This window comes from Ranitomeya imitator, chromosome 2 (genome assembly GCF_032444005.1).
Source record: "Ranitomeya imitator isolate aRanImi1 chromosome 2, aRanImi1.pri, whole genome shotgun sequence".
In the NCBI taxonomy this organism is placed as follows: domain Eukaryota; kingdom Metazoa; phylum Chordata; class Amphibia; order Anura; family Dendrobatidae; genus Ranitomeya; species Ranitomeya imitator.
The window spans coordinates 695,927,576-695,955,298 of record NC_091283.1 but is presented as its reverse complement, the minus strand read 5'-3'; the positions used below and the strand labels follow the sequence as shown (position 1 = coordinate 695,955,298).

At 41.9% G+C, this 27,723-nt stretch overlaps 1 protein-coding gene across 4 annotated transcripts in view; it reads right to left on the bottom strand.

Annotated features, from left to right (window-relative positions):
• ANXA11 (annexin A11) overlaps positions 1 to 27,723 on the bottom strand; it is a 142,246-nt gene that overhangs the window by 14,785 nt on the left and 99,738 nt on the right. For all 4 annotated transcript variants that reach the window (XM_069753093.1, XM_069753097.1, XM_069753098.1 and 1 more), the window contains 4 exons: positions 20,209 to 20,265; positions 19,982 to 20,075; positions 17,816 to 17,911; positions 6,304 to 6,362 (listed from right to left, as the gene is read on the bottom strand). In XM_069753093.1, coding sequence (XP_069609194.1) covers positions 6,304 to 6,362; positions 17,816 to 17,911; positions 19,982 to 20,075; positions 20,209 to 20,265 — 306 coding nt within the window. The remainder of the gene's footprint in view (positions 1 to 6,303; positions 6,363 to 17,815; positions 17,912 to 19,981; positions 20,076 to 20,208; positions 20,266 to 27,723) is intronic.

Here is a 27,723-nt window from a genome sequence, read left to right as displayed (position 1 = left end):
CATTTTTTTCACAAATAAACTTTACCACTAACGTGAAGCCCAATATGTCACGAAAAAAACAATCTCAGAACCGCTAGGATCCGTTGAAGCATTCCTGAGTTATTACCTCATAAAGGGACACTGGTCAGAAAAGCAAAAAACGGCCAGGTCATTGAGGTCAAAATAGGCTGGGTCATGAAGGGGTTAAAATCCTGCAGTGCCCGCAAGGTCACCGTGCTCAAGAAGGCACATGTGCAGGCCTGTGAAGTTTTCCTATGAACACCTGGATGATTCTGTGAGTGATTGAAAACACAAAAATTGATCTCTTCGGCATTAACTCAACTCGCCGTGTTTGGAGGAAGAGAAATGCTGCCTATGACCCAAAGAACACCCTTCCCACTGTCAAGCATGGAGGTGGAAACATTATGTTTTGGGGGTGTTTCTCTGCTAAGGGCACAGGACTACTTCACCGCATCAATGGGAGAATGAATGGAGCCATGTACCGCAAAACCCTGTGACAACCTCCTTCCCTCTGCCAGGACATTAAAAATGGATTGTGGCTGGGTCTTCCAGCAAGACAATGACCCAAAACATACAGACAAGGCAACCCAGAGGGTGGCTCAAAAAATAAAAAAAAGAGCACATTAACCTCTTAGGCTACGTCCCCACCGTCGGTATTTGGCAGTGATTTGGACGCAGAACATGTCCTCTCCGTCCAAAGTGCTGCCGGCTTTTAAACGCAGGTGATTCCGCATGTGTTCAATAAACAATGCGGAATCACCACGCCCAATACATTGTACGTGTGATATTTATTTTGCGGAGACTGAGCGTTTCCGCAAGATAAATAGACATGCTGCGGTCTAGAAAGACGCGCCACATGTCAGTCTCTGCAGGGAAGCCCCGGGTGCCGAAGCATGCATAGTGGAAATGTGATTTCTTGAAATCCTATCCACTATGCTGTAACATCTGGACGCTGCGGGTTGGATGCAGCGTCCAACCTGCAGCGTTTACTGACCATGGGAACATACCCTCAAGGACCAAGCCACTTTGTAGGTTAATGACCAGGCCTTAATTATTAAATCTGACCACTGTCACTTTATATGGTTATAACTCTGGAACCCTTTGTGACATATTGTACTTTATGATAGTGGAAAAATGTATTTGATATGACTTGTGTTGGTGAAAAAAAATGTAAATTTGGCACAAGTTTTGAAAATTTCAAACTTTTAATTTTTATGCCCCTAAATAAAAGCATTATATCACACAAAATAGTTAATAAATAACATTTCCCACATGTCTACTTACATCAGCACAATTTTTGAAACCATTTTTGTTTAGGAAGTTATAAGGGTTAACCCCTTCATGACCAGGGGATTTTTCGTTTTTCCGTGTTCGTTTTTCGCTCCCCTCCTTCCCAGAGCCATAACTTTTTTATTTTTCCGTCAATTTGGCCATGTGAGGGCTTATTTTTTGCGGGACGAGTTGTACTTTTGAACGACATCATTGGTTTTAGCATGTCGTGTACTAGAAAACGGGAAAAAAATTCCAAGTGCGGTGAAATTGCAAAAAAAGTGCAATCCCACATTGGTTTTTTGTTTGGCTTTTTTGCTAGGTTCACTAAATGCTAAAAATGACCTGCCATTATGATTCTCCAGGTCATTACGAGTTCATAGACACCAAACATGACTAGGTTATTTTTTATCTAAGTGGTGAAAAAAAATTCCAAACTTTGCTTAAAAAAAAAAAAAAAAAATTGCGCCATTTTCCGATACTCGTAGCGTCTCCATTTTTCGTGATCTGGGGTCGGTTGAGGGCTTATTTTTTGCGTGCCGAGATGACGTTTTTAATGATAGCATTTCGGTGCAGATACGTTCTTTTGATCGCCCGTTATTGCATTTTAATGCAATGTCGCGGCGACCAAAAAAACGTAATTCTGGCGTTTCGAGTTTTTTTCCCGCTACGCTGTTTAGCGATCAGGTTAATACTTTTTTTTATTTGATAGATCGGGCAATTCTGAGCGCGGCGATACCAAATATGCGTAGATTTGATTTTTTTTTATTGATTTATTTTGATTGGGGCGAAAGGGGGGTGATTTAAACTTTTATGTTTTTTTTATTTTTTTCACATTTTTTTAAACTTTTTTTTTTAACTTTTGCCATGCTTCAATAGCCTCCATGGGAGGCTAGAAGCAGGGACAGCACGATCGGCTCTGCTACATAGCAGCGATCTGCTGATCGCTGCTATGTAGCAGAATTGCACGTGTGCTGTGAGCGCCGACCACAGGGTGGCGCTCACAGCGACGGGCAATCAGTAACCATAGAGGTCTCAAGGACCTCTATGGCTACAATGGAGACGCATCGCCGACCCCCGGACATGTGACGGGGGTCGGCGATGACGTCATTTCCGGCCGCCCAGCCGGAAGCGGTAGTTAAATGCCGCTGTCTGCGTTTGACAGCGGCATTTAACTAGTTAATAGGTGCGGGCAGATCGCGATTCTGCCCGCGCCTATTACGGGCACATGTCAGCTGTTCAAAACAGCTGACATGTCCCGGCTTTGGTGCGGGCTCACCGCGGAGCCCTGCATCAAAGCAGGGGAGCCGGCATCGAACGGTATAGTACGTCCGATGCCGGTAAGGGGTTAAACCAGCGATTTCTCATAACATTTACAAAACCATTTTTTTTTTTTTTTTTTTTTTTTTTAGGGACAACTTCACCAGAAAATACCCAAAAGGAAAACCATTCTAAAAACTGAACCCCCTCAAGGTGTTCAAAACCACATTCAAGAAGCTTATTAACCCTTCAGGATCTTCACAAAAACTGAAGCAATGTGGAAGGAAAAAAAATGAACATTTAAATTATTTTCACAAAAATTTTAATTTAGACAATTTTTCATTTTTTCTTAAGGGTATTAGGAGAAAATAAACCACAACATTTGTTGTGCAATTTCTCCTGAGTACGCCCATACCCCATGAGTAGAGGAAGACCACTTTTTAGGCAGATGGAAAGGCTTGGAAGGGAAGGAGCACCATTTGAGGTTTTGAAAATAAAATTGGCTAAAAATCGAGAGAGAAAATGCCATGTCGCATTTGGAGAGCCCCTGATGTGCCTAAACAGTGGAAATCCCCCACAAGTGACCCCATTTTGGAAACTAGACCCCTCAAGGGACTTATCTAGATGTTTGGCGGGCACCTTGAACCCCCAAGGTGCTTCACATGAGTTTATAACGTAGAGACATGAAAAGAAAAATTTAACCCTTTTCTGACCTCGGACGGGATAGTACCTCCGAGATCAGATCCCCTGCTTTGATGCGGGCTCCGGCGGTGAGCCCACATCAAAGCCGCAACATGTCAACTGTTTTGAACAGCTGACATGTGCGCGCAATAGCGGCTTGTGGAATCGCGATCCACCCGCCGCTATTAACTAGTTAAATGCCGCTGTCAAACGCTGACAGCGGCATTTAACTACTGCTTCTAGCCGCGCGGCCGGAAATGCGCTCATCGCCGACCCCGTCACATGATTGGGGGTCAGCGATGCGTCGGCATAGTAACCAGAGGTTTAAATCACCCCCTTTCACCCCATTCAAAATAAAACAATAAAAAAAAAAAAATCAAACATACACATATTTGGTATCGCTGCGTTCAGAATCGCCCGATCAATAAAAAAAAAAAAAAAGAGAGCTTAACCTGATCGCTAAACGGCGTAGCGAGAAAAAAAAAATTGAAACGCCAAAATAACGGTTTTTGGTCTCCGCGACATTGCATTAAAATGCAATAACGGGTGATCAAAAGAACGTATCTGCACCAAAATGGTATCACTAAAAACGTCAGCTCGTCACGCAAAAAATAAGGCCTCCCCCGACCCCAGATCACGAAAAATGGAGACGCTACGAGTATATTGGAAAATGGCGCAATTTTTTTTTTTTTTTTTGCAGAGTTTAGAATTTTTTTTTACCACTTAGATAAAAAATAACCTAGACATGCTTGGTGTCTATGAACTCGTAATGACCTGAAGACCAGTTTTAGCATTTAGCGAACCTAGGTAAGAAGTCCAATAAAAAACACGCATGGGATTGCACTTTTTTTGCAATTTCCCCGCGCTTGGAATTTTTTTCCCATTTTCTAGTACATGACACAGTAAAACCAATGATGTCATTCAAAAGTACAACTTGTCCTGCAAAAAGTAAGCCCTCACATGGCCATATTGACGGAAAAATAAAAAAAAGTTATGGCTCTGGGAAGGAGGGGAGCGAAAAACGAACACGGAAAAACGGAAAATCCCAAGGTCATGAAGGGGTTAAAAAAAAATTCCACAAAAATCATGTTTTAGAACCATTTTATTTTAACAAAAAGGTAGCTGAAGAAAATGGACCCAAATATTGTTGTGCAATTTCTCCTCAGTATGCCCATACCCCATGTGTGGGTAAAAGCTACTTTTCAGGCAAAGTGCAAAGCTCAAAAGGGAAGGAGTGCCTTATTATAGAGCAGATTTTATTATTATGGTTTGAGGGTGCAATGACCCACTCGGAGAACCCCCTGAGGAGCCAAAACAGCAGGACTTTACAAAATACACCTCTTGATGAATTAATCTACAAGTGCAGTGATCATTTTGACACTAACGTTGGGTCACAGAAACTTAAACCATTGGGCAGTGAAGACAAAATAAATTACATGTTTACCACAAAAAAATTGTTTTAGCCTCAGATTTTAATATTTTCACACAAGTGGGTAAAATTGGCACCAGAATTTGTCCCACAATTTCTGCCGAATATAGAAATACCCCATACGTGGCTGTACAGTATTGCTTAGCCATACGGAGAGTCTCTGTAGGGATGGAGCGCTATTTGCCTCCTGGAGCACAGATTTTCCTAGAATAGTTTGCGGACTGCATATACAGAGCCCCTAAGTGGTAGAGAACAGAATCCCCCCTCAAGTGATCCCATTTTGGAAATTATACACCTGCCAAATGTGAACGCTAAAGGTGGTTTATGCATACCGGCTCAGAAGGGAGGGGGCAATTTGGATTTGGGAGCGCAGAATTTGCGGAATTTCTTCTTGGGGGCAATGAGCCATTTTGCTTTTCCAGAGCCTTTGTGCTACCAGTAACAGGGAAGCCCCCTATATTTACAGATGACAGACATGGAGTTCACAGTGCCTCCATCTCCCTCATTATAGGGAATCTTTTGCCAGCGGTTCTGTTTGAATCACGTATTTCAGAGATGTACATGGAAACCCCGGTGTTAGCCCTCAGTGATCTTTGGGAGGTAGAAAGAACAAATCCACAGCTGGTGAAGAATTGGTTTTATTTTTTACGCCGTTCCTCATGCAGTATAAGTGATTAGGCGACTTTCTTCTTCGGGTCTGTGCGATTACAGCAATACTAGATTTATATCCTTTTTTTATGCTTGACTACTGTCACACACTGAAAGACGCTTTTATTTTCAAGAAGTTTTGCAGCAACATATTTTGAGAGCTATAATTTTTCCATATTTTGGCCAACAGTCATGTGAGGTCTTGTTTTTTTGCGGGACAAATTGACTTTTATGGATACCATTTTGATCGCTTTCCATTCTGATTTTTGTGGAGGCAGAATGAACAAAAAACAGCAATTCAGAAATTGTTTTTTTGTTGCTTTATTTTTTCATTTCTGCGTGTGCTAAAATTGATAAGGCCGCTTTATTTTTCCGATCAGTACGATTAAAGCAATGATGACCCCTGGCCATGACAAGCTATGCCCGTCATTGGACATTAAGGGGTTAAAGTCATGGAATGGCATAACAAGTCTCCAGACCTTAATCCCATAGAAAGCTTATGGAGGGAGTTGAAGCTCCGAGTTGCCAGGTGACAGCCTCAAAATCTTAATGATTTAAAGATGATCTGCAAAGAGGAGTGGACCAAAATTCCTCCCGACATGTGCGCAAATCTAATAACTACAAAAAAGTCTGACTGCTGCGCTTGCCAACAAGGGTTTTGCAAACAACTATTAATTCTTGTTTTCCAAAGGGATCAAATACTTATTTCTTACTGCAAAATGCAGATAGATTTATATACATACATACATACATACATATACATATATATATACAATGTGATTTTCTGGATTGTATTTATGATATTCTATCTCTCAATGTTAAAATGAACCTACCCTTACAATTATTGACTGTTCATGTCTTTGTCAGTGGGCAAACTTACAAAATCAGCAAGGGATCAAATACTTATTTCCCCCACTGTAGTTCTTTCATCATCCCATATCTGGCTTTTCTCTGAGTGTCGTCTTCTGACAGATGCAACTACAGTACATGCAGAGAAGAATATCTGATACACTCACCTTCATTGCTTTGTAGAGACGTTCCGCAAAGAAAGCGGAGGTGTTTTTCAGGCATTTTACTGGAAAACACAAAGAACAAAAACAAAACAAGTCAGTCCAGTTCTGAAACCATGGGGCAGATTTAGTATTACTGTCTGAGACAGCATATAGATGAGACGGACTGAAGATGCTTTAAAATTATCACAGTACTGTGTGATAGTGAGAGCAATGTTGAACGTGTCTGCTACCAACACATCTCGATTGGCTTACTATATTCAATATTTTATGGAAAAATTGTGGCTTGTGTGAAATAGTTTGGTACATTGTCACCTTTTCTAGACACTTTTGAAAATTGGCGATGGGCAAACCGTCTAAAACATGTAGCAAACCTGGCATATTACAGGCATGACAGTTTTATAATGTTTTCTCTGCCATAGTAAATCTGCCCTTCACTAAAAATGTACAAAATATTTTTGAAAGAAAAAAAATACATTTTAACTTACGGTAGTTAAACGCAGCCACTGATTGATAACATATGAAATTTGGAAATGGCCAAGCTAAATCACCTTAATGCTAGTTTAAGGAGTATTTCTTATTTCATTAATCAAAGTCACATGAAAATAATCAAATTTGTAATATATGTCATCAGAGAAATCACTTTTTTTTTTCCTCTGCCAGAACTGATCATTTATTCTCAAAATTCTCAATTCCCAAGTAAACGGTGTTTTCTGTGTAGATAGAATGATAGATAAAGGAGAGGGGAAGAGAAGGTAGGAACTAGACACAGAGCTCCTCCATACTCTCTACATAGAATCTTATCAGTAACAACTGCCATCTCCTGTCTCAGTAAGGCTACGTTCACATTAGCGTTTTGCGGGGCTGCGTCGGGCGCAGCCGCGGCGATGCATGCGTCATGCGCCCCTATATTTAACATGGGGGCGCATTGACATACGTTGTCTTGCGTTTTGTGACGCATGCGTCTTTTTTGGCGAAAGCGTCGGGGTAGAGGATGCAGCAAGTTGCATTTTTTTTGCGTCCAAAATCATGCCAAAAAAGGACGCATGCGTCACAAAATGATGCATTTTGCATGCGTTCTTCTTTGCGTTGTGCGTTGCGTCGCCGACGCAGCACCGCAGAACGCAAATGTGAACGTAGCCTAATGTCACATTCTGACTACGCTGAAAAACACCTTTTACCTGTGAACAGAGAATTTTGAGACAATTATCAGTTCTGGCAGAGAAAGAAGCAGATTTCTCTGATAAGATGTGCACTGATGAGAAAAAGGGTAACAATGTTCTGAACTTTTGACTTTCAAGTTCCATATCTCATCATTCACTACTGCTCTGAACGCGAGACTACCAATGTTTTATAGACAACCCTCTATGGTATCTCATACATAAATTTGACTTTCAACTGTTTAGCATACAGTTAAGTCCATATATATTTGGACAGAGACAACATTTTTCTAATTTTGGTTATAGACATTACCACAATGAATTTTAAACAAAACAATTAAGATGCAGGTGAAGTTCAGACTTTCAGCTTTCATTTGAGGGTATCCATATTAAAATTGGATGAAGGGTTTAGGAGTTTCAGCTCCTTAACATGTGCCACCCTGTTTTTAAAGGGACCAATAGTAATTGGACAATTGACTCCAAGGCTATTTCATGGACAGGTGTGGGCAATCCCTTCGTTATGTCATTTTCAATTAAGCAGATAAAAGGCCTGGAGTTGATTTGAGGTGTGCTGCTTGCATTTGGAAAGTGTTTCTGTGAAGTAAACATGCGGTCAAAGGAGCTCTCCATGCAGGTGAAACAAGCCATCCTTAAGCTGCGAAAACAGAAAAAACCCATCCGAGAAATTGCTACAATATTAGGAGTGGCAAAATCTACAGTTTGGTACATCCTGAGAAAGAAAGAAAGCACTGGTGAACTCATCAATGCAAAAAGACCTGGGCGCCCTCAGAAGACAACAGTGGTGGATGATCGCAGAATAATCTCCATGGTGAAGAGAAACCCCTTCACAAACAGCCAACCAAGTGCACAACACTCTCCAGGAGGTCGGCGTATCAATATCCAAATCTGCCATAAAGAGAAGACTGCATGAAAGTAGATACAGAGGGTTCACTGCACGGTGCAAGCCACTCATAAGCATCAAGAATAAAAAGGCTGGACTGGACTTTGCTAAAAAACATCTAAAAAAGCCAGCACAGTTCTGGAAGAATATTCTTTGGACAAATGAAACCAAGATCAACCTCTACCAGAATGATGGAAAGAGAAAAGTATGGCGAAGGCGTGGTACAGCTCATGATCTAAAGCATACCACATCATCTGTAAAACACGGCGGAGGCAGTGTGATGGCTTAGGCATGCATGGCTGCCAGTGGCACTGGGTCACTAGTGTTTATTGATGATGTGACACAGGACAGAAGCAGCCGAATGAATTCTGAGGATTTCAGAGACATACTGTGTGCTCAGATCCAGTCAAATGCAGCAAAACTGATTGGTCGTCGTTTCATACTACAGATGGACAATGACCCAAAACATAAAGCCAAAGCAACCCAAGAGTTTATTAAAGCAAAGAAGTGGAATATTCTTGAATGGCCAAGTCAGTCACCTGATCTCAACCCAATTGAGCATGCATTTCACTTGTTAAAGACTAAACTTCAGACAGAAAGGCCCACAAACAAACAACAACTGAAAACCACCACAGTGAAGGCCTGGCAGAGCATCAAAAAGGAGGAAACACAGCGTCTGGTGATGTACATGAGTTCAAGACTTCAGGCAGTCATTGCCAACAAAGGGTTTTCACCCAAGTACTAGAAATGAACATTTTATTTAAAATTATTTAATCTGTCCAATTACTTTTGGCCCTTTTAAAAACAGGGCGGCACATGTTAAGGAGCTGAAACTCCTAAACCCTTCATCCAATTTTAATGTGGATACCCTCAAATGAAAGCTGAAAGTCTGAACTTCAACTGCATCTTAATTGTTTTGTTTAAAATTCATTGTGGTAATGTCTATAACCAAAATTAGAAAAATGTTGTCTCTGTCCAAATATATATGGGCTTAACTGTATGATTAATTGTGTAGATTCTTGAAATGTCACTGCATTTTTACGGTTTTCCTCCTAAAAATTTTAATTTTTATTATTTTGTTAGTATTTTGTAAATCCATCTTTGGCTTTCAATACTGCCTGACTCTTTCTGGGCATGCCTTTAATCAGATTCAAGCATTTCTCGACTGAAATCTTATCTCAGATTTCTTATGTTCCCAAAGGTGGTACATTCTGGTCGACTCAGTTGGGTATGTATACAGGTTTTTCTTCAATTCCACTAATAAGTGTTCGGTTTGGTTGAGATCTGGGGACTGTGAGGGGCCAATCCAGCACCTCTACTTCATTGTCATCAATCCATTTCTTCGCCAATCTCGACGCATGCTTCGGGTCATTGTCCTGCTGGAACACTATGTCGTCCTTTTCATACCCATAGCACTCAAGTGTACGAAGTAACTTGTCTTATAGAATACTCATATATAGCTCAGCATTGAGATCGCCATGAATCCTGGTCAAGTATTCAACTTCTTTAACTATGAAACAACCCCAAATCATCGGGCCATCGCAACCAAATTTGACAGTTCCCCAATTTCTCAATCCGTTAGACCAGTGTTTCCCAAACTCCAGTCCTCACGGACCCCCACAGGTCATATTTTCAGGATCTCATTAGTATTGCAAAGGCGAGAGAACTTGTGGCCAATTCTGATGCCTTGATAATTCCATCACCTGTGCGATACTAAGGAAATCCTGAAAACATGATCTGTTGGGGACTGTGAGGATTGGAGTTTGGGAAACGCTGCGTTAGACCCTTTTCCCCTTGTTATTTCCAGACCCTTTTGCAGCCATCAGTCTCGTCTATTGACTTTCGTCTCATCGCACCAATTCATCCATTTCCAATCTTCTACTGTCCACTTTTCGTACTTCTTAGCAAAATCAAGCCGATGCTTTCTTATGACGATATTGAAGTTAATGCTTCTTCACCTTTTTTCGTGCCACCATTCCAGACTTGTGTAACCGGCGTTGCACGGTGCTTGCATGGACATCTGTGATATCACAAAGCATATGAGCCACCTCCACTGGTGTATTTGTCGTGCCAGAACTAATAGACCTTGTGATGAGCAAACTTGTTGACTCCAATATTTTTCTTGGACATCCACGTCTTAACTTTTCAATGGATGCATGGACTTCATTTCATATTTTTCCAACTGTTATGGCATTCCCATAATGTAGTATGGAAATTTTCTTGGTTGAGAAAATGCTAGCGATGGATGATGCAGTTTCTCTTTTCTTGGGAAATCTTCATGGCTGCTCCTCGATTCAAATCAGTGACCTTTTGCTTGATAATTGTCAACTTATTAACACACTGTGCTATTAGGGAATGTGAGAACAGGTTGTATTTTGTAGTGTACAGGAAGAAAAAGATTTTTTCACCACCAAGAGCAAAACAATAATGCAGTGATATGACAAGAATGTGCATAACTAATCACATGCTAAAGAGTTGCGATTCAAATTTATGTATGAGATAGCCAAGATGATGGTGGATAAAATGATGGTAGTCTCACTATCAAAGCAGTAGTGGATGGTGCGATATGGAGCCTGAAATTCAAAAGTTCAAAACATTAAAAGCGTTTAACAAAGTTGATTTTCACGCGTACTATTGATTTATGAAAAAGTTCTTCAAATAAATAGCTAAAAAGATGGTTACTCTTTAATAGTAAATATGAGGAAGAACAAAATTCTGAGTGACTTAACAGGTGACACTATGGCCTAAAATTCCCAAAGGAATGTGATACAATAAATCAATTAATCAAAGGTAATTTAGGGTACTTCTACATGGGTCAGTTAGGCATTTGGGCAATCGAGAAGAGCAGCCAACACCTATCACAGAATGCAATGAACAATCGCCTCCAATGCTACTAACAGAATATTATATTCAATTTTGGGAATTTGATATATCTGGAACTGTTGTGCTCTATTACTGAAAGTCATGCCAATAATGTAATCCACTGGCAGTTATATAACAAGGAATTCAATAACATATTAAATAACTTTAGAAAGTTTGGGAATTTGAGATCCAAAAGTTTAAAATGGTTCCTACAATGGAATAAATGACAGTTCTTGCAACCAGGTCATTTTTAAGTCATTTCTGTCATAGAAGGGCTAACAGACATGGGATGGAAAAGTAGAGTTTGAAGATTAGGAGCATGTAAAACACAAAACACAGCAATCATACATGCAGAGAAATGTACACTGTCACAGAACACAATGGATCTTTGCAATATTGTCAATGGCACCTGAATGCTATAGGCAATCTAAGAATTACCAGACATCATCTGGAGGCTAATATGTGATTAAAGCAAAAGAGAGATAACCAGCATTAGCATCATCAGACAAGTTATACATCGAGACCAAACATATAAGCAGAAAAATACTGAACAATTTAGGAAGCCTGCAGGGCATGTGTAATGCCTGTCCATGCCTCTGATGCCACTTCAATGGAAATTGCACTTAACCCCTTCAAGTCGCGGCCCTTTTTCATTTTTGCGTTTTCGTTTTTCACTTCCCTCCTTCCCTGAGCCATAACTTTTTTATTTTTCCGTCAATATGGTTATGTGAGGGCTTATTTTTTGCGGGACAAGTTGTACTTTTGAACGACACCATTGGTTTTACCATGTCTTTTACTAGAAAACGGGAAAAATATTCCAAGTGCGGTGAAATTGCAAAAAAAGTGCAATCCCACACTTGTTTTTTGTTTGGCTTTTTTGCTAGGTTCACTAAATGCTAAAACTAACCTGCCATTATGATTCTCTAGGTCATTACGAGTTCATAGACACCTAACATGACTAGGTTACTTTTTATCTAAGTGGTGAAAAAAAATTCCAAACTTTGCTATAAAAAAAAAAAAAAAAAAAAAAAGTGCCATTTTCCGATACCCGTAGCGTCTCCATTTTTCGTGATCTGGGGTCGGGTGAGGGCTTATTTTTTGCGTGCCAAGCTGATGTTTTTAATGATACCACTTTTGCGCAGATACGTTCTTTTGATCGCCCGTTATTGCATTTTAATGCAATGTCGCGGCGACCAAAAAAACGTAATTCTGGCGTTTCGGATTTTTTTCTCGCTACGCCGTTTAGCGATCAGGTTAATGCTTTTTTTTAATTGATAGATCGGGCGATTCTGAACACGGCGATACCAAATATGTGTATGTTTGATTTTTTTTTATTGTTTTATTTAGGATGGGGCGAAAGGGGGGTGATTTAAACTTTTATATTTTTTATATTTTTTTCATATTTTTAAAAACATTTTTTTTTACTTGTGCCATGCTTCAATAGCCTCCATGGGAGGCTAGAAGCTGGCATAGCCTGATCGGCTCTGCTACATAGCAGCGATCATCAGATCGCTGCTATGTAGCTGAAATGCAGGTGTGCTGTGAGCGCCGACCACAGGGGGGCGCTCACAGCAGGCCTGCATCTGCAACCATAGAGGTCTTAAGGACCTCTATGGTTACCTTCCTGATGCATCGCCGACCCCCGATCATGTGACGGGGGTCGGCGATGACGTCATATCCGGCCGCCCGGCCGGATGCGGTAGTTAAATGCCGCTGTCTGTGTTTGACAGCGGCATTTAACAGGTTAATAGCGGCGGGTGAATAGCGATTTCACCCGCCGCTATTGCGCGCACATGTCAGCTGTACAAAACCGCTGACATGTCGCGACTTTGATGTGGGCTCACCGCCGGAGCCCACATCAAAGGGGGATTCACGGCATGCGCAGTACTAGTACGGCGCATGTCGTGAAGGGGTTAAAGGGAATAGTCACCTCATTTTGGCCCTATAAACTGAGGCCACCCCCATTGGCTTATCTACAGCATTCAGTAATGCTGCAGATAAGCCCCCGATGTAACCTGAAAGATGAGAAAAAGACGTTAGATTATACTCACCCAGGGGCGGTTCCGGTGCGGTTTGGTCCGATGGGCGTCGCAGTTCGGGACTGGCGCCTCCATCTTCATACGATGACGTCCTCTTCTTTCCTTCCTGTCGCAGCTCCTGCGCAGGCGTACTTTATCTGCCCTGTTGAGGGAGGCATAAAGCTCTGCAGTACTTTAATCTGTCCTCAACAGGGCAGATAAAGTACGCCTGCGCAGGAGCTGTGACAGGAAGTAAAGAGGATGTCATCGTATGAAGATGGGAGGTGCCAGACCCGGACCGCGACGCCATTGAACCGGACCGCACCGGAACCGCCCTTGGGTGAGTATAATCTAACTCGTTTTTCTTATCTTTCAGGTTACATTGGGGGCTTATCTACAGCATTACCGAATGCTGTAGATAAGCCAATGGGGGTGGCCTCAGTTTACAGGGCCAAAATGAGGTGACAGATTCCCTTTAAATGGGGTCTGTACTAAATTATTGATGCAAGAGGCTGTCACAGTGCCCATCAGTACCCTGAAATGGTCTCTGTAGCTAGTCCAGTAATTGTGAACAAAATACAGGGCATAAAAGGGTGTCCAAGCAGACAACATATTATAAATATAGTGGGGGAAATAAGTATTTGATCCCTTGCTGAATTTGTAAGTTTGCCCACTGACAGACATGAACAGTCTATAATTTTTAAGGTAGGTTAATTTTAACATTGAAAGATAGATCAAAAATAAAATGCAGAAAATCACATTGTATAAACTATATACGTTTATTTGCATTTTGCAGTGAGAAATAAGTATTTGATCCCTCTGGCAAACAAGACTTAATACTCGGTGGGAAATCCCTTGTTGGCAAGCGCAGCAGTCAGACGTTTTATGTAGTTCATGGTGAGGAATGCGCATATGTTATGGGGAATTTTGGTCCATTCCTCTTGGCAGATCATCTCAAAATCATTAAGATTTTGAGGCTGTCGCTTGGCAACTCGGAGCTTCAACTCCCTCCACAAGTTTTCTATGGGATTAAGGTCTCGAGACTGGCTAGGCCACTCCATGACCTTAATGTGCTTCTATTTGAGCTACTCCTTTGTTGCCTTGGCTGTATGCTTTGGGTTATTGTCTTGCTGGAAGACCCAGCCACAACCCATTTTTAATGTCCTGGCGGAGGGAAGGAGGTTGTCACTCAGGATTTTACGGTACATGGCTCCATCCATTCTCCCATTGATGCGGTGAAGTAGTCCTGTGACCTTGACACAGAAACACCCCCAAAACAATGTTTCCACCTCGATGCTTGACAGTGGGGATGGTGTTCTTTGGGTCATAGGCAGCAAAAACGGCGAGTTGAGTTAATACCAAAGACCTCAATTTTTGTATCATCTGACCACAGCACCTTCTCCCATTCACTCATAGAATCACCCAGGTGTTCATCGGCAAACTTCAGATGGGCCTGCACATGTGCCTTCTTGAGCAGGGGGACCTTGTAGGCGCTGCAGGATTTTAAACCTTTACGGCGTAATGTGTTAGCAATGATTTTCTTGGTGACTGTGGTCCCAGCTGCCTTGAGATCATTAACAAGTTCCCCCCATGTAGTTTTAGGTTAATCTCTCATGATCAAGGATACCCCACAAGGTGATATTTTGCATGGTTCCCCAGATTGATGTCGATTGACAGTCATTTTGTATTTCTTCTACTTTCTTACTTTTGCACCAACAGTTGTTTCCTTCTTACCCAGCATCTTACGGTCAAGATCCATGTTTGGATCTTTGGCAGATCTGGCCTCTCAGATTAAAACTTTTTTCCTTTCAGACTAGCGGGGGTTAATGCAGTTTTATCTCTGGTGGTCGCTAGTGAAACATTGCTGTTAGTTCTGCTGATGTGGTTGGTGAACACTCCCACCTTCCTTTAAAAGGTCACCTGATGCATCAGCTGACTGTTGGTTATACAGGCCCTTTTGAAGACCAACCTAGCGGGAGAGGGAGCTTGCCGAGTGCTCTGGTTCTTCAGCTGAATACTGTTATCTGGTGCCTTACTCTGCTGTGATGCATTGCAGCATAGAAAGCTAAGTGTGGTGTTTATTGTTGCTTTGTCCCTTTGTTGTCTGTAACTTCCCGTGTTGTATAAGTGCAGCGGTGGGACCAGTGCTCTCACCTGCCAGTTCCTTACTTAGGGAAAAGAGCAGGGCAAGTGAGGGCTAGGTATCCTCCTCGGTGTTGGGTTGAAAGAACCCATATAGGGACGCTAGTAAGAGCAGGGCACATCCTCAGGTGAGTGCAGGGGATGTCCATTACCCGTTGCCTAAGCGACAGGGCCCACCGCTGTTACAGTGCCCCCGGTGTACCCTTGTGTGTGTGTTTCGCTGTTTTGTGTCCGTCCTCTCGTTGGGTCGTGTCACGCCAGGACACTTAATTATGGTTTTGTAGCCTATTCCACCTTCCTTTGTGCAGGTCTATGATCTTGTCACCGACATCCTTAAAAAGCTCTTTGGTCTTGCCCATGTTGTAGAGGCTAGAGTCTGACTGATTAATTGAGTCTGTGGACAGGAGTCTTTTATAAAAGGTGGCTGTCTTTAATGCAGGTAACGAGTTGATTAAGAACGTTTAACTGGTCTGCAGGAGCCATAATTCTTAATGGTTGGTAGGGGATCAAATACTTATTTCTCACTGCAATATGCAAATAAATTTATACAATGTGATTTTCTGGATTTTATTTTTGATATTCTATCTCTCAATGTTAATATTAACCTACCCTTAAAATTATAGACTGTTCATGTCTTTGTCACTGGGCAAACTTACAAAATAAGCAAAGGATCAAATACTTATTTCCCCCACTGTGCTTATTTTTTTGTGATGAAATTCTAGATAAAACATAAGTTTTCAATTCACAAAAGTAAATATTCCTTTTATTATGGACATTTTCTTATTACCAATCATGATTTTGCAATATTTTATCATTTATTGAACGCTTGTCATAAGAAAGGTACAAAATGAAACGCATGCAAAATACCAGAAGTTGTAACCTGGAAGCTTCAGGGAATCCGCATCAGTCTGACAATTATGGTAAATCAGCAAGGTGATTGTCAAAAGCCACAAACAGATAGGGCTTCTTGTAAGGTTAGACACCAAGATTATCGTGAATGAACGTTCCTAGAAATGCTCTTTTCATAATAATCTTACAGTGTAAACAGGTTGCCGAACACTCGACTGTGCGAAATGCTTGCTCATCAGGGGAAATCCAAAAGATCATGGTTCTTAGTAGCACATTGGTCTGAGTAAACTGCCAATAACAATGCCAGATTATGTGCACATCGCTATTAAACGACAGCCTATTGGTAAGTATTTACAGATCTGAGGTTGTTTAAATCCTTGCTGCAATATAACGTAACTGTACATCATTGTCAAAGGATCCAGTGTGTGGCGAAGGCTCAGGTGCTGAACTCTTTCCACAGGCGGCGGATGTTGTCTATATTACGTAGGAGGCATCTTTGTCCAACAACCATGGCTGCAGCGCAGCTCCACCCGCAGCTGTTAACCAGCAACTTTTAAATGGAACGCACGCTGGCTCCCATCGGCCCTCCGTGAGCACTAATAGATTAACAAGGCAGCCGGGGGCCTGCTGAAGTGGAGGCCCCATCGCTGCCATTTTGGTCTTCCTGTGAGGCTTAGCCACATAAGAGAATGAGATTTTCATTACATAATGCAATACTACAGTATATAGTATAAGCGATTGGATGATTGCGGATTCAGGTCCTCTAAGGAGAACCGGTTAAAAATACATAATTGATATTGCCACATTCATAAAAGTTTAATCTATGAAAATCTAAAATTAAGTAACTAGATCGGTAAACACTTCATTGAGGAAAAAAAATATTACAGCCAGAATTGCAGTTTTTTGATCAATGTGTCTGCCAAAAAAACAAAGATTCAAAGAAAACGATCAAACTGTCTCATCTACTCAAATTGGCATCATTAATACAGTCAGGTCGTCAAGGAACGAAAAAAAAAGTCATCCTCCTACAGGTCAAAGGAAAAAATGAAAATGTATCGCGTCTTGGAAAATGGCAGCACAAAACGTGTCGTTTTTTTATATACAAATTTCTGAATTATTTGCCTTCACTTAAATGGAAAAACAAATTTGCATTGATTTTTTTTTTATCTCTAATTTTTCTGACACGCAGAACAAGGATTCGCACTTGGAATTTTTTTTCCATTTATCAGTAGATTATAGTAAAGCAGTTAATGAAGTCATTCAAAACTACAACTCATCCTATAAAAAAAACGAGCCTTCATATGGCTATATCAAAGGAAAAATAAAAAATAAGTGCTATGGTTGAAGAACAAAGGAGAGGAAGAAAGAAATGTGCATTCCCATGGTGGAAATATTGTAAAATCAGTTAGTGCAAATGCATCTTTATGCTGTGCTACATATCCTGCCAACTGAGCATGAAGGCTGGAAGGTACAGTAGTAGCTGTAGTGACTCCACTAATACTCTGTAGATCCCATGCACCCTTGTATGGGTTTTTTCTAGCACTGATTTCCAAATACCTAAATGTGTTAAACAATAAGACACTTACCCACTGCTAGCATGCCTCTCTCCAGATCCCCAGACATTTCACGGCAGATACTCTTCTCCAAGTCCCGATTACACATTCTCTGGTACTCAGAGAAAACTAAAGGCATGAAATCACATGTAAATAATGAACAAAATAAAACACGTCAGCTATTAACTGTATAATGCATTACTACACCAGGAATAAATGTAATATGTTTAGTTATGATAAAAGGTTTATATTACAATTCTCCCCATAGCCTCCAGGTACATAGTTAGTGTCATCTATCACGTCCTCGTCACTTTTTCCTGTTACAAACTTTAAGTGGTATCTCTGTGTGAGCAGACATTTTCTCTGGGTGGGGGCTGTTAGTACTGAATTTCTAAAGCAAAACATTAATTATGTTTCAAAAAATAATTTATTTAGTAAGCGTGTCTGTAATAAGATACAAATGACACTAATAATATTATTAATAATTATTTCTAATGGTTAAAATGAAAGTCCTTGGCAAATTGGACAGTTTGTTTTTGCCATCATGAGGCTTGAGCTTTTTTACCCTATAAACCTTTAAAAGGGTTGTCATTCCATATTAACTCCTATTAACAGGATAGGCGATAATGTTTGACTGGTAGTTGTCCAACCAATGTGACCTCCACTGATCAAGAGAATGATCACAACATTATCTGTGTCAACGGAGAAGCGGTAATGCATGTGCACTGATTATTATTATTATTAGACTGATTGAAAAATGCAGGAACATATAGAGCCATCGTATATAAGGGTGATCTAGGGAGAACCCCATTGATCACATAGGACACTTATGTGGAGATCTTACAATCACTGCATTCAATGTTATTAGATATTTTAGGGTGCAGGGTGCACTTGATTATACAGATGGTTTGCAATAAAGGGGGTCGATATGCGCAAGAAAAAGACAAACAAACCTTCAAAACATTTCTGCACAGAAAGTTCAGGTTTTATCTATATCCAACACTATAAAACAATGTGAACTTATACAAATCTATTTATCTTCTGACTGACGTAATGTAACTATACTGTGAACATTTAGAAACATACAAGGAACCAAATACTCTTAGAATATAGTAAGGTGAGCTATGCTAATCCATTTGACTGACTAATCAATCTCTCAACTCGCTACTCCTCCACTTCTCCCCTCTGCAAATCCCATTATTGGCTCCCAATTCCCCAATGTATCCAGTTCAAACTACTAACACTGACCGACAAAGCCGTCCATAATCTCTTTCCTCCTTATATCTCCCAGCTAATCTCCAGATATCTTACCACACATACTCTCCGGTCCTCCTAAGATCTCCTTCTCTCCTCCATATTTATATATTCCTCACCCAAGCATCTCTTACAGCCTGCAATGACCCCCTACCATCTCACCAACACTGGAGATGCCGCAACTCCCCCAAACTACTGTCTCCTTAACAATTATCCTGTAGGCTGTAAGATCGCAAGGACATCGCAAGGACATGAGCTGTCTTGTGGCCAAAGTCACAGCATAGTCTCAGACAGATAGGACAACTATGAAGTTTTTGTTCTACCAAATATATAACGTGAATGAACCGTAACAGATTAGCCATTTACGGTTATACCCTGGCATGTACAACATGACCTGTGGGGCCTGTAGATTTCTATCATGCACTGCATACTGCCGGTTTATGATTAATCTCATGGAGAGGTCACAAATGCCTTCGATGAGAAAGTAACTCTGTACTGGAGTGTATTAATGATATTTTTTTCCACTCATAACAAGATACCTAAATCATACTTTTTCCTAATCTGATTTATCTTCGGATTGCATATTTTTATTTTATTTTCACCATATTATTATTATGGGGATAGTCACTTTTCCTGAACGGATTTCAGGATTATTTATTTATTTTTTTTTATAAATAATGTCATTTTCTGCCAATGTGTTCCCTTATTCCAATTTTTTTTTTTATAAAAAAAACAAACAAAATCAAAACAAACAAAATCAAAACAGGTTGCAGAGGACAGCTGATCTTCTGAATGGCATGTGGAAAAATTCTATTCGGATTTCTCAGTTTATATTGACATAATAGACTACTTAACAACGAAGCAGAGGAGGATATGAAGATATTATTTATTTCTACGTGTAATAAATGTGCTGTTTTTGTAACAAGACACAATGCATTCCATTACCGGCATTAAGGTGCGCCCTGCTGCGTGAGCACAGTATGGCGTTAAACTTAGACTCATCAGTCCCCAGGCGATTTTCTCCAGCTGCGTACAACTCCTAGAAACATATTGTTATTAATCTGAGTACACACACATTATATCTATCTATGGGAGAAACGGCGACAATCATGAGAGTCTGTAATGCGATCCTCCTACCTCCCTGCATAATAACAAATCATGCATGTGCTTACCTGTACATCCCGCTGGACCAATGACATATCTACATTGCTGCTCTCATCTCTATTTCCCTGTGAAGAACAATTAGAGCAATTAAGAATAACTTGTCACAAAAATGATATTGTTGTCTTTGGCAGTTTTGCACTATGGCCAAAAAAGCCCACACAAACAAGACATCGTACTTTCAGACAGGACTGGCCCCAAGTTGGATGGTGCCCCAACATTACCTGTTCTGTCATGCAGTGCACATATACCGTATTTTTCGGACTATAAGACGCACCGCACTATAAGACGCACCCAGGTTTTAGAGATGGAAAATAGGGAAAAAATATTTGAAGCAAAAAAAAGTGGTAAAATTTAATAACATACTGTTATATGTGTTGTTATTATATAGAATAGTATGTTATTATGTTGGAAGCTGCGGGTAGAAGATGGAGCTGCGGGACCAGTGTGGTGTCTGTAAAGTACTGTATGAAGACGCTGGAGGGTGAGTATAAGAATGGGGGCACAGGGCTTATATTTAAAGCACCACTCCATAACTCCCAGCATGTCCTGCAGATCCTATGGCATGCTGGAAGTTATAGCTCACCACAGGAGTGGCAGAGTGCTTTACTGTGTGTTGTAAAGACAAACTGTTTAATTGTGGCAGCCAGCCAGCCACATGGAGCATCCCATGAGTGCACACACAGAGTCCTCCCTCTTGTTGCCTCTCCACAGCACAGGTCATAAGAGGAAGCTTGCAGATTCTAGTGGGGAGTCTGAAGGACCTGTGATGACGTCAAGAAGAGGGAGGGCTCTGTGCTGTCATGTGATGCTCCAGCCAGCCCACTTCATGACATCACAGGTTCTTGTGCCTCGGCATCCAGGTATGCAGTGATCTTGTCTCCCTTGGCCCCTGCTGCTGCCCCCTCCTCCACAGGACACAGATCTCCCCAGCTGCTGCAGGAATCTGGCGCTGGGGAAACCATGTGTGTCCCTGTTTCAGTGAAGGAGTATTCATTTGTTGCTCCCCACTCACAATTTGTTGCCCCCAGCTCACTGCTCAGCTGACACCTGGGAGGGGAAGCGGCTAATGAATATTCACTGCACTTTAATCATGGGGACCCTGTGCTTTCTCCAGGTCTGGAATCCGGGCAGTGGGGACATTTTTCTGCCTCCTGCAAGTGGGATCACAGTGCGATCTCACTAGCCGCGGCCCCCCCTCCACACATGCTACACTCCAAAATTTGGAGGAAAAAAAGTACGTCTTATGGTCGGAAAAATACGGTAGCTATGCATACAGCATTATATCAAAGTAAATCTTGCCTAAATAACAATATAGTTTTAAAAATACTAAAAAGTGTAATAGTATATCCTGTAGTTGTAATACACCACAAAGTGCTGAGCACTACCGGCATAAGGTGATGCAATAAATGATGATATGCAGTGACTGCTATACAATCAACATTAACAGTTCTAGTGATCGCAAACCTCTAATGCCAGCCAGCCATTTTTTGTTGTTGTACCCTGTGTTATGGCATATTACATCACCCACACAATAAGTCACACATTCCTAGGACTAGCTATATGTTTAGATTGTCAAATACATTTTAATGGAATCAAATTAGGCAATATTACAGTTTATAACACACAAAAAACAGACGTGAGGTATAGCTCAGTAAATTAAGAGCGATACAAATACTAAAATATGTAAAAAAAAATGTTACTGAAACAAAGTTAAAAAAATAAAATGAAATCAGGAAAACTGTGATGAAAACTTTGAAGGACATGTACTCTGATGGCATAATAGCGGAGACAGGTAAGAAGATTCAAATAGAGTGACATCATGATACTTCTAGCATTAAATAATTGATTTAAGCATATAATAAAGAATTTGTTGCAATAGTTGAGAAATTATTCTGGCAGGGACTCCTCCTGGCTATGCTTTCGAGCTGCTGCTGCCACAACAAGAAGTGTTCGTTGTAATCACACACAGCGCTGCAGTAAGCTCAGGAGTAGACACACCCCCTTTCATTCAAACTAAGCTCAGGAGGCGGAGTTTCATACAGATCAGTGATGGAGCATAGATCTTAGATCATTTACATATTAAGAAAAATGTGGACCTATTGCAGATATAATTTTAGTCAGCTTCCTATGACCAGCATATCAGTATAGACCGCTTAGGAGGGTTAATCCTACTGAAAGATTCCCTTTAAATTTATCTAAATTCTGCCTGACTTATGAATTACTAGTCACTATATATCCAACCTAGCTGCACCCTTTTCAGCTCTCGTATATACTGTACTTCAATATGATGTCCTAAACAACTTGTCATTGCGTTATTTTCAGCTTTGTAGTATTTCTACTAGTGTGATACATGAGAAACATGGGCAAAAAAATGTCAGGAACTTAAAGGGAAGGTGCCATCAAAAAAAAATTTCTTCCAGCGATTGAAAAAATTTAAAGAATTAATGTTTAAATTTTCTTAAAAAATATTATCATTTGTTTATAATTTAGTAAAATATGAAAAATAATTTTAAAAGGTTTGGCAATTCCACTTTTAAACACTAGGGGGAACAGCTAATGAAATTTGACAAAAACCTAGTGTACAAATAGCTCACATTACTGCACTGCAGTAATTATGGGCGTAGTCTGCTGACCTGTGTGATGTCTCCTCTCCTCCCCTTCTGGGTGCTTGCTAAGGTATAAGAGCGGATGAGATTTAGGAACACAGTGAGAAGTAATTTTGTTAGTGACTGCAAAGTTATACTGACAAGTAGACAGTCACCGAGGATGGCAGGCAGCAAGGATTCTGGGAGATATATGGTGGAGGGAGCAGGGTGACAGCAGCACAGAGTATTTCAGGAGAGCAGTGTGCTGGTCTATGGGGGCCCCCTGTTCGGTGTGCGGAGCAGCCAGGGATTGTACATAGAGCGCTGTCTTTTATACACATGGATGGACCATCTGCTTGTCTGCTCCACAGAAATCCAGGAAACATTTCTGCGGATTGATGGCCTGTTCTGATCCAGACATTGCATGTCAAGACCCCATTCCCCTCCTCAGATCCTGTCTTCCCCATCCTGTCCTGGCGATGTGTGAAAGCGAGGCGACAGGCACAGTCGGTGTGACGCTGGGGGGAAATGTAGCCATATAGTAACGATAAAAATGAGACCCCTCTCTTCAGCTGCCTCACCAGCCTTCCCCTGACTACACCTAACTGGATGTCATGCTGCCCCCTCTATTACCCCAGACCCGCGTGCAGGTGCTCAGCCAGAACCACCCTAGATTGGGTCCCCTTTCTGAAGAAAATACTGCCAGTGTTTTCACATAATCCCGCTATATAGATCACACGTAATACTGTCCTATAGTTCTCACATAATACCATCATATAGATCGCAAATAACGACGCCATAGTATTCTCACATAATACCGACATATAGATCACACATAATACCGCCATATAGATCACACATAATACCTCCATATAGATCACACATAACAGGGGGGGAGAGGAGTGCATAGGAGAGGATTAGATATGCAGCTCAGTCAGTACCATACAGGATAGGATTAGATACACGGCTCAGCAGTCAGTATCACAAAGGATAGTATTAGATACACAGCTGTTATGATTAGGTAATTCAGTACCACAATGGACATAGAAGTCAGAGCACATACAGTGACCTGACAATAACCCAAAAACATAGAACGAGCTCTGAGACGTGGGAACTCTGCTGACCGCAATTCCTAATCCTCTCCAACCACACTAAAGGCAGCCGTGGATTGCGCCTAACGCTCCCTATGCAACTCGGCACAGCCTGAGAAACTAGCTAGCCTGAAGATAGAAAATAAGCCTACCTTGCCTCAGAGAAATACCCCAAAGGAAAAGGCAGCCCCCCACATATAATGACTGTGAGTAAGATGAAAAGACAAACGCAGAGATGAAATAGATTTAGCAAAGTGAGGCCCGACTTTCTGAACAGAGCGAGGATAGGAAAGGTAACTTTGCGGTCAACACAAAACCCTACAAACAACCACGCAAAGGGGGCAAAAAGACCCTACGTACCGACTAACGGTACGGAGGTACACCCTCTGCGTCCCAGAGCTTCCAGCAAGCAAGAAAAAAACAAAAAAGCAAGCTGGACAGAAAAAACAGCAAACAAAAATAACAAAAGCGGAACTTAGCTATGCAGAGCAGCAGGCCACAGGAACGATCCAGGAGGAAGCAAGTCCAATACTAGAACATTGACCGGAAGCCAGGATCAAAGCACTAGGTGGAGTTAAATAGAGCAGCACCTAACGACTTCACCACATCACCTGAGGAAGGAAACTCAGAAGCCGCAGTACCACTTTCCTCCACCAACGGAAGCTCATAGAGAGAATCAGCCGAAGTACCACTTGTGACCACAGGAGGGAGCTCTGCCACAGAATTCACAACAGTACCCCCCCTTGAGGAGGGGTCACCGAACCCTCACCAGAGCCCCCAGGACGACCAGGATGAGCCATATGAAAGGCACGAACAAGATCGGGAGCATGGACATCAGAGGCAAAGACCCAGGAATTATCTTCCTCAGCATAACCCTTCCACTTAACCAGATACTGGAGTTTCCGTCTTGAAACACGAGAATCCAAAATCTTCTCCACAATATACTCCAACTCCCCCTCCACCAAAACCGGAGAAGGAGGATCAACAGATGGAACCATAGGTGCCACGTATCTCCGCAACAATGACCTATGGAATACGTTATGGATGGAAAAAGAATCTGGAAGGGTCAAACGAAAAGACACAGGATTAAGAACCTCAGAAATCCTATACGGACCAATGAAACGAGGTTTAAACTTAGGAGAGGAAACCTTCATAGGAATATGACGAGAAGACAACCAAACCAAATCCCCAACACGAAGTCGGGGACCCACACAGCGTCTGCGATTAGCGAAACGTTGAGCTTTCTCCTGGGACAAGGTCAAATTGTCCACTACATGAGTCCAAATCTGCTGCAACCTGTCCACCACAGTATCCACACCAGGACAGTCCGAAGACTCAACCTGCCCTGAAGAGAAACGAGGATGGAACCCAGAGTTGCAGAAAAACGGCGAAACCAAGGTAGCCGAGCTGGCCCGATTATTAAGGGCGAACTCAGCCAAAGGCAAAAAGGACACCCAGTCATCCTGATCAGCAGAAACAAAGCATCTCAGATATGTTTCCAAGGTCTGATTGGTTCGTTCGGTCTGGCCATTGGTCTGAGGATGGGAAGCCGAGGAAAAAGACAAGTCAATGCCCATCCTAGCACAAAAAGCTCGCCAAAACCTCGAAACAAACTGGGAACCTCTGTCAGAAACGATATTCTCTGGAATGCCATGTAAACGAACCACATGCTGGAAGAACAATGGCACCAAATCAGAGGAGGAAGGTAATTTAGACAAGGGTACCAAATGGACCATCTTAGAGAAGCGATCACAGACCACCCAAATGACTGACATCTTTTGAGAGACGGGAAGATCTGAAATAAAATCCATAGAGATATGTGTCCAAGGCCTCTTCGGGACCGGCAAGGGCAAAAGCAACCCACTGGCACGAGAACAGCAGGGCTTAGCCCGAGCACAAATCCCACAGGCCTGCACAAAAGAACGCACATCCCGCGACAGAGATGGCCACCAAAAGGATCTAGCCACTAATTCTCTGGTACCAAAGATTCCAGGATGACCAGCCAACACCGAACAATGAACCTCAGAGATAACTTTATTCGTCCACCTATCAGGGACAAACAGTTTCTCCGCTGGGCAACGATCAGGTTTATTAGCCTGAAATTTTTGCAGCACCCGCCGCAAATCAGGGGAGATGGCAGACACAATTACTCCCTCTTTGAGAATACCCGCCGGCTCAGATAAACCCGGAGAGTCGGGCACAAAACTCCTAGACAGGGCATCCGCCTTCACATTTTTAGAGCCCGGAAGGTACGAAACCACAAAGTCAAAACGGGCAAAAAACAGCGACCAACGAGCCTGTCTAGGATTCAACCGCTTGGCAGACTCGAGATAAGTCAAGTTCTTATGATCAGTCAAGACCACCACGCGATGCTTAGCTCCTTCAAGCCAATGACGCCACTCCTCGAATGCCCACTTCATGGCCAGCAACTCTCGATTGCCAACATCATAATTTCGCTCAGCAGGCGAAAACTTCCTGGAAAAGAAGGCGCATGGTTTCATCACCGAGCAATCAGAACTTCTCTGCGACAAAACAGCCCCCGCTCCAATCTCAGAAGCATCAACCTCGACCTGGAATGGAAGCGAAACATCTGGTTGACACAACACAGGGGCAGAAGAAAAACGACGCTTCAACTCTTGAAAAGCTTCCACAGCAGCAGAAGACCAATTGACCACATCAGCACCCTTCTTGGTCAAATCGGTCAATGGTTTAGCAATACTAGAAAAATTGCAGATGAAGCGACGATAAAAATTAGCAAAGCCCAGGAACTTTTGCAGACTTTTCAGAGATGTCGGCTGAGTCCAATCATGGATGGCTTGGACCTTAACAGGGTCCATCTCGATAGTAGAAGGGGAAAAAATGAACCCCAAAAATGAAATCTTCTGAACACCAAAGAGACACTTTGATCCCTTCACAAACAAAGAATTAGCACGCAGGACCTGAAACACCGTTCTAACCTGCTTCACATGAGATTCCCAATCATCCGAGAAGACCAAAATATCATCCAAGTATACAATCAGGAATTTATCCAGGTACTCTCGGAAGATGTCATGCATAAAGGACTGAAACACTGATGGAGCATTGGCAAGTCCGAATGGCATTACTAGGTACTCAAAATGGCCCTCGGGCGTATTAAATGCAGTTTTCCATTCATCGCCTCGCTTAATACGCACAAGATTATACGCACCACGAAGATCTATCTTGGTGAACCAACTAGCCCCCTTAATCCGAGCAAACAAATCAGATAACAGCGGCAAGGGGTACTGAAATTTAACCGTGATCTTATTTAGAAGGCGGTAATCTATACAAGGTCTCAGCGAACCATCCTTCTTGTCCACAAAAAAGAACCCCGCTCCTAATGGCGACGATGACGGGCGAATGTGCCCCTTCTCCAAGGACTCCTTCACGTAACTCCGCATAGCGGCGTGCTCAGGCACAGATAAATTAAACAGTCGACCTTTTGGGAATTTACTACCAGGAATCAAATCGATAGCACAATCACAATCCCTATGCGGAGGTAGGGTATCGGACTTGGGCTCATCAAATACATCCCGGTAATCAGACAAGAACTCTGGGACCTCAGAAGGGGTGGATGACGAAATAGACAGAAATGGGACATCAGCAGGTACCCCCTGACAACCCCAGCTGGACACAGACATGGATTTCCAATCTAATACTGGATTATGGACTTGTAGCCATGGCAACCCCAACACGACCACATCATGCAGATTATGCAACACCAGAAAGCGAATAACCTCCTGATGTGCAAGAGCCATGCACATGGTCAGCTGGGTCCAGTACTGAGGCTTATTCTTGGCCAAAGGCGTAGCATCAATTCCTCTCAATG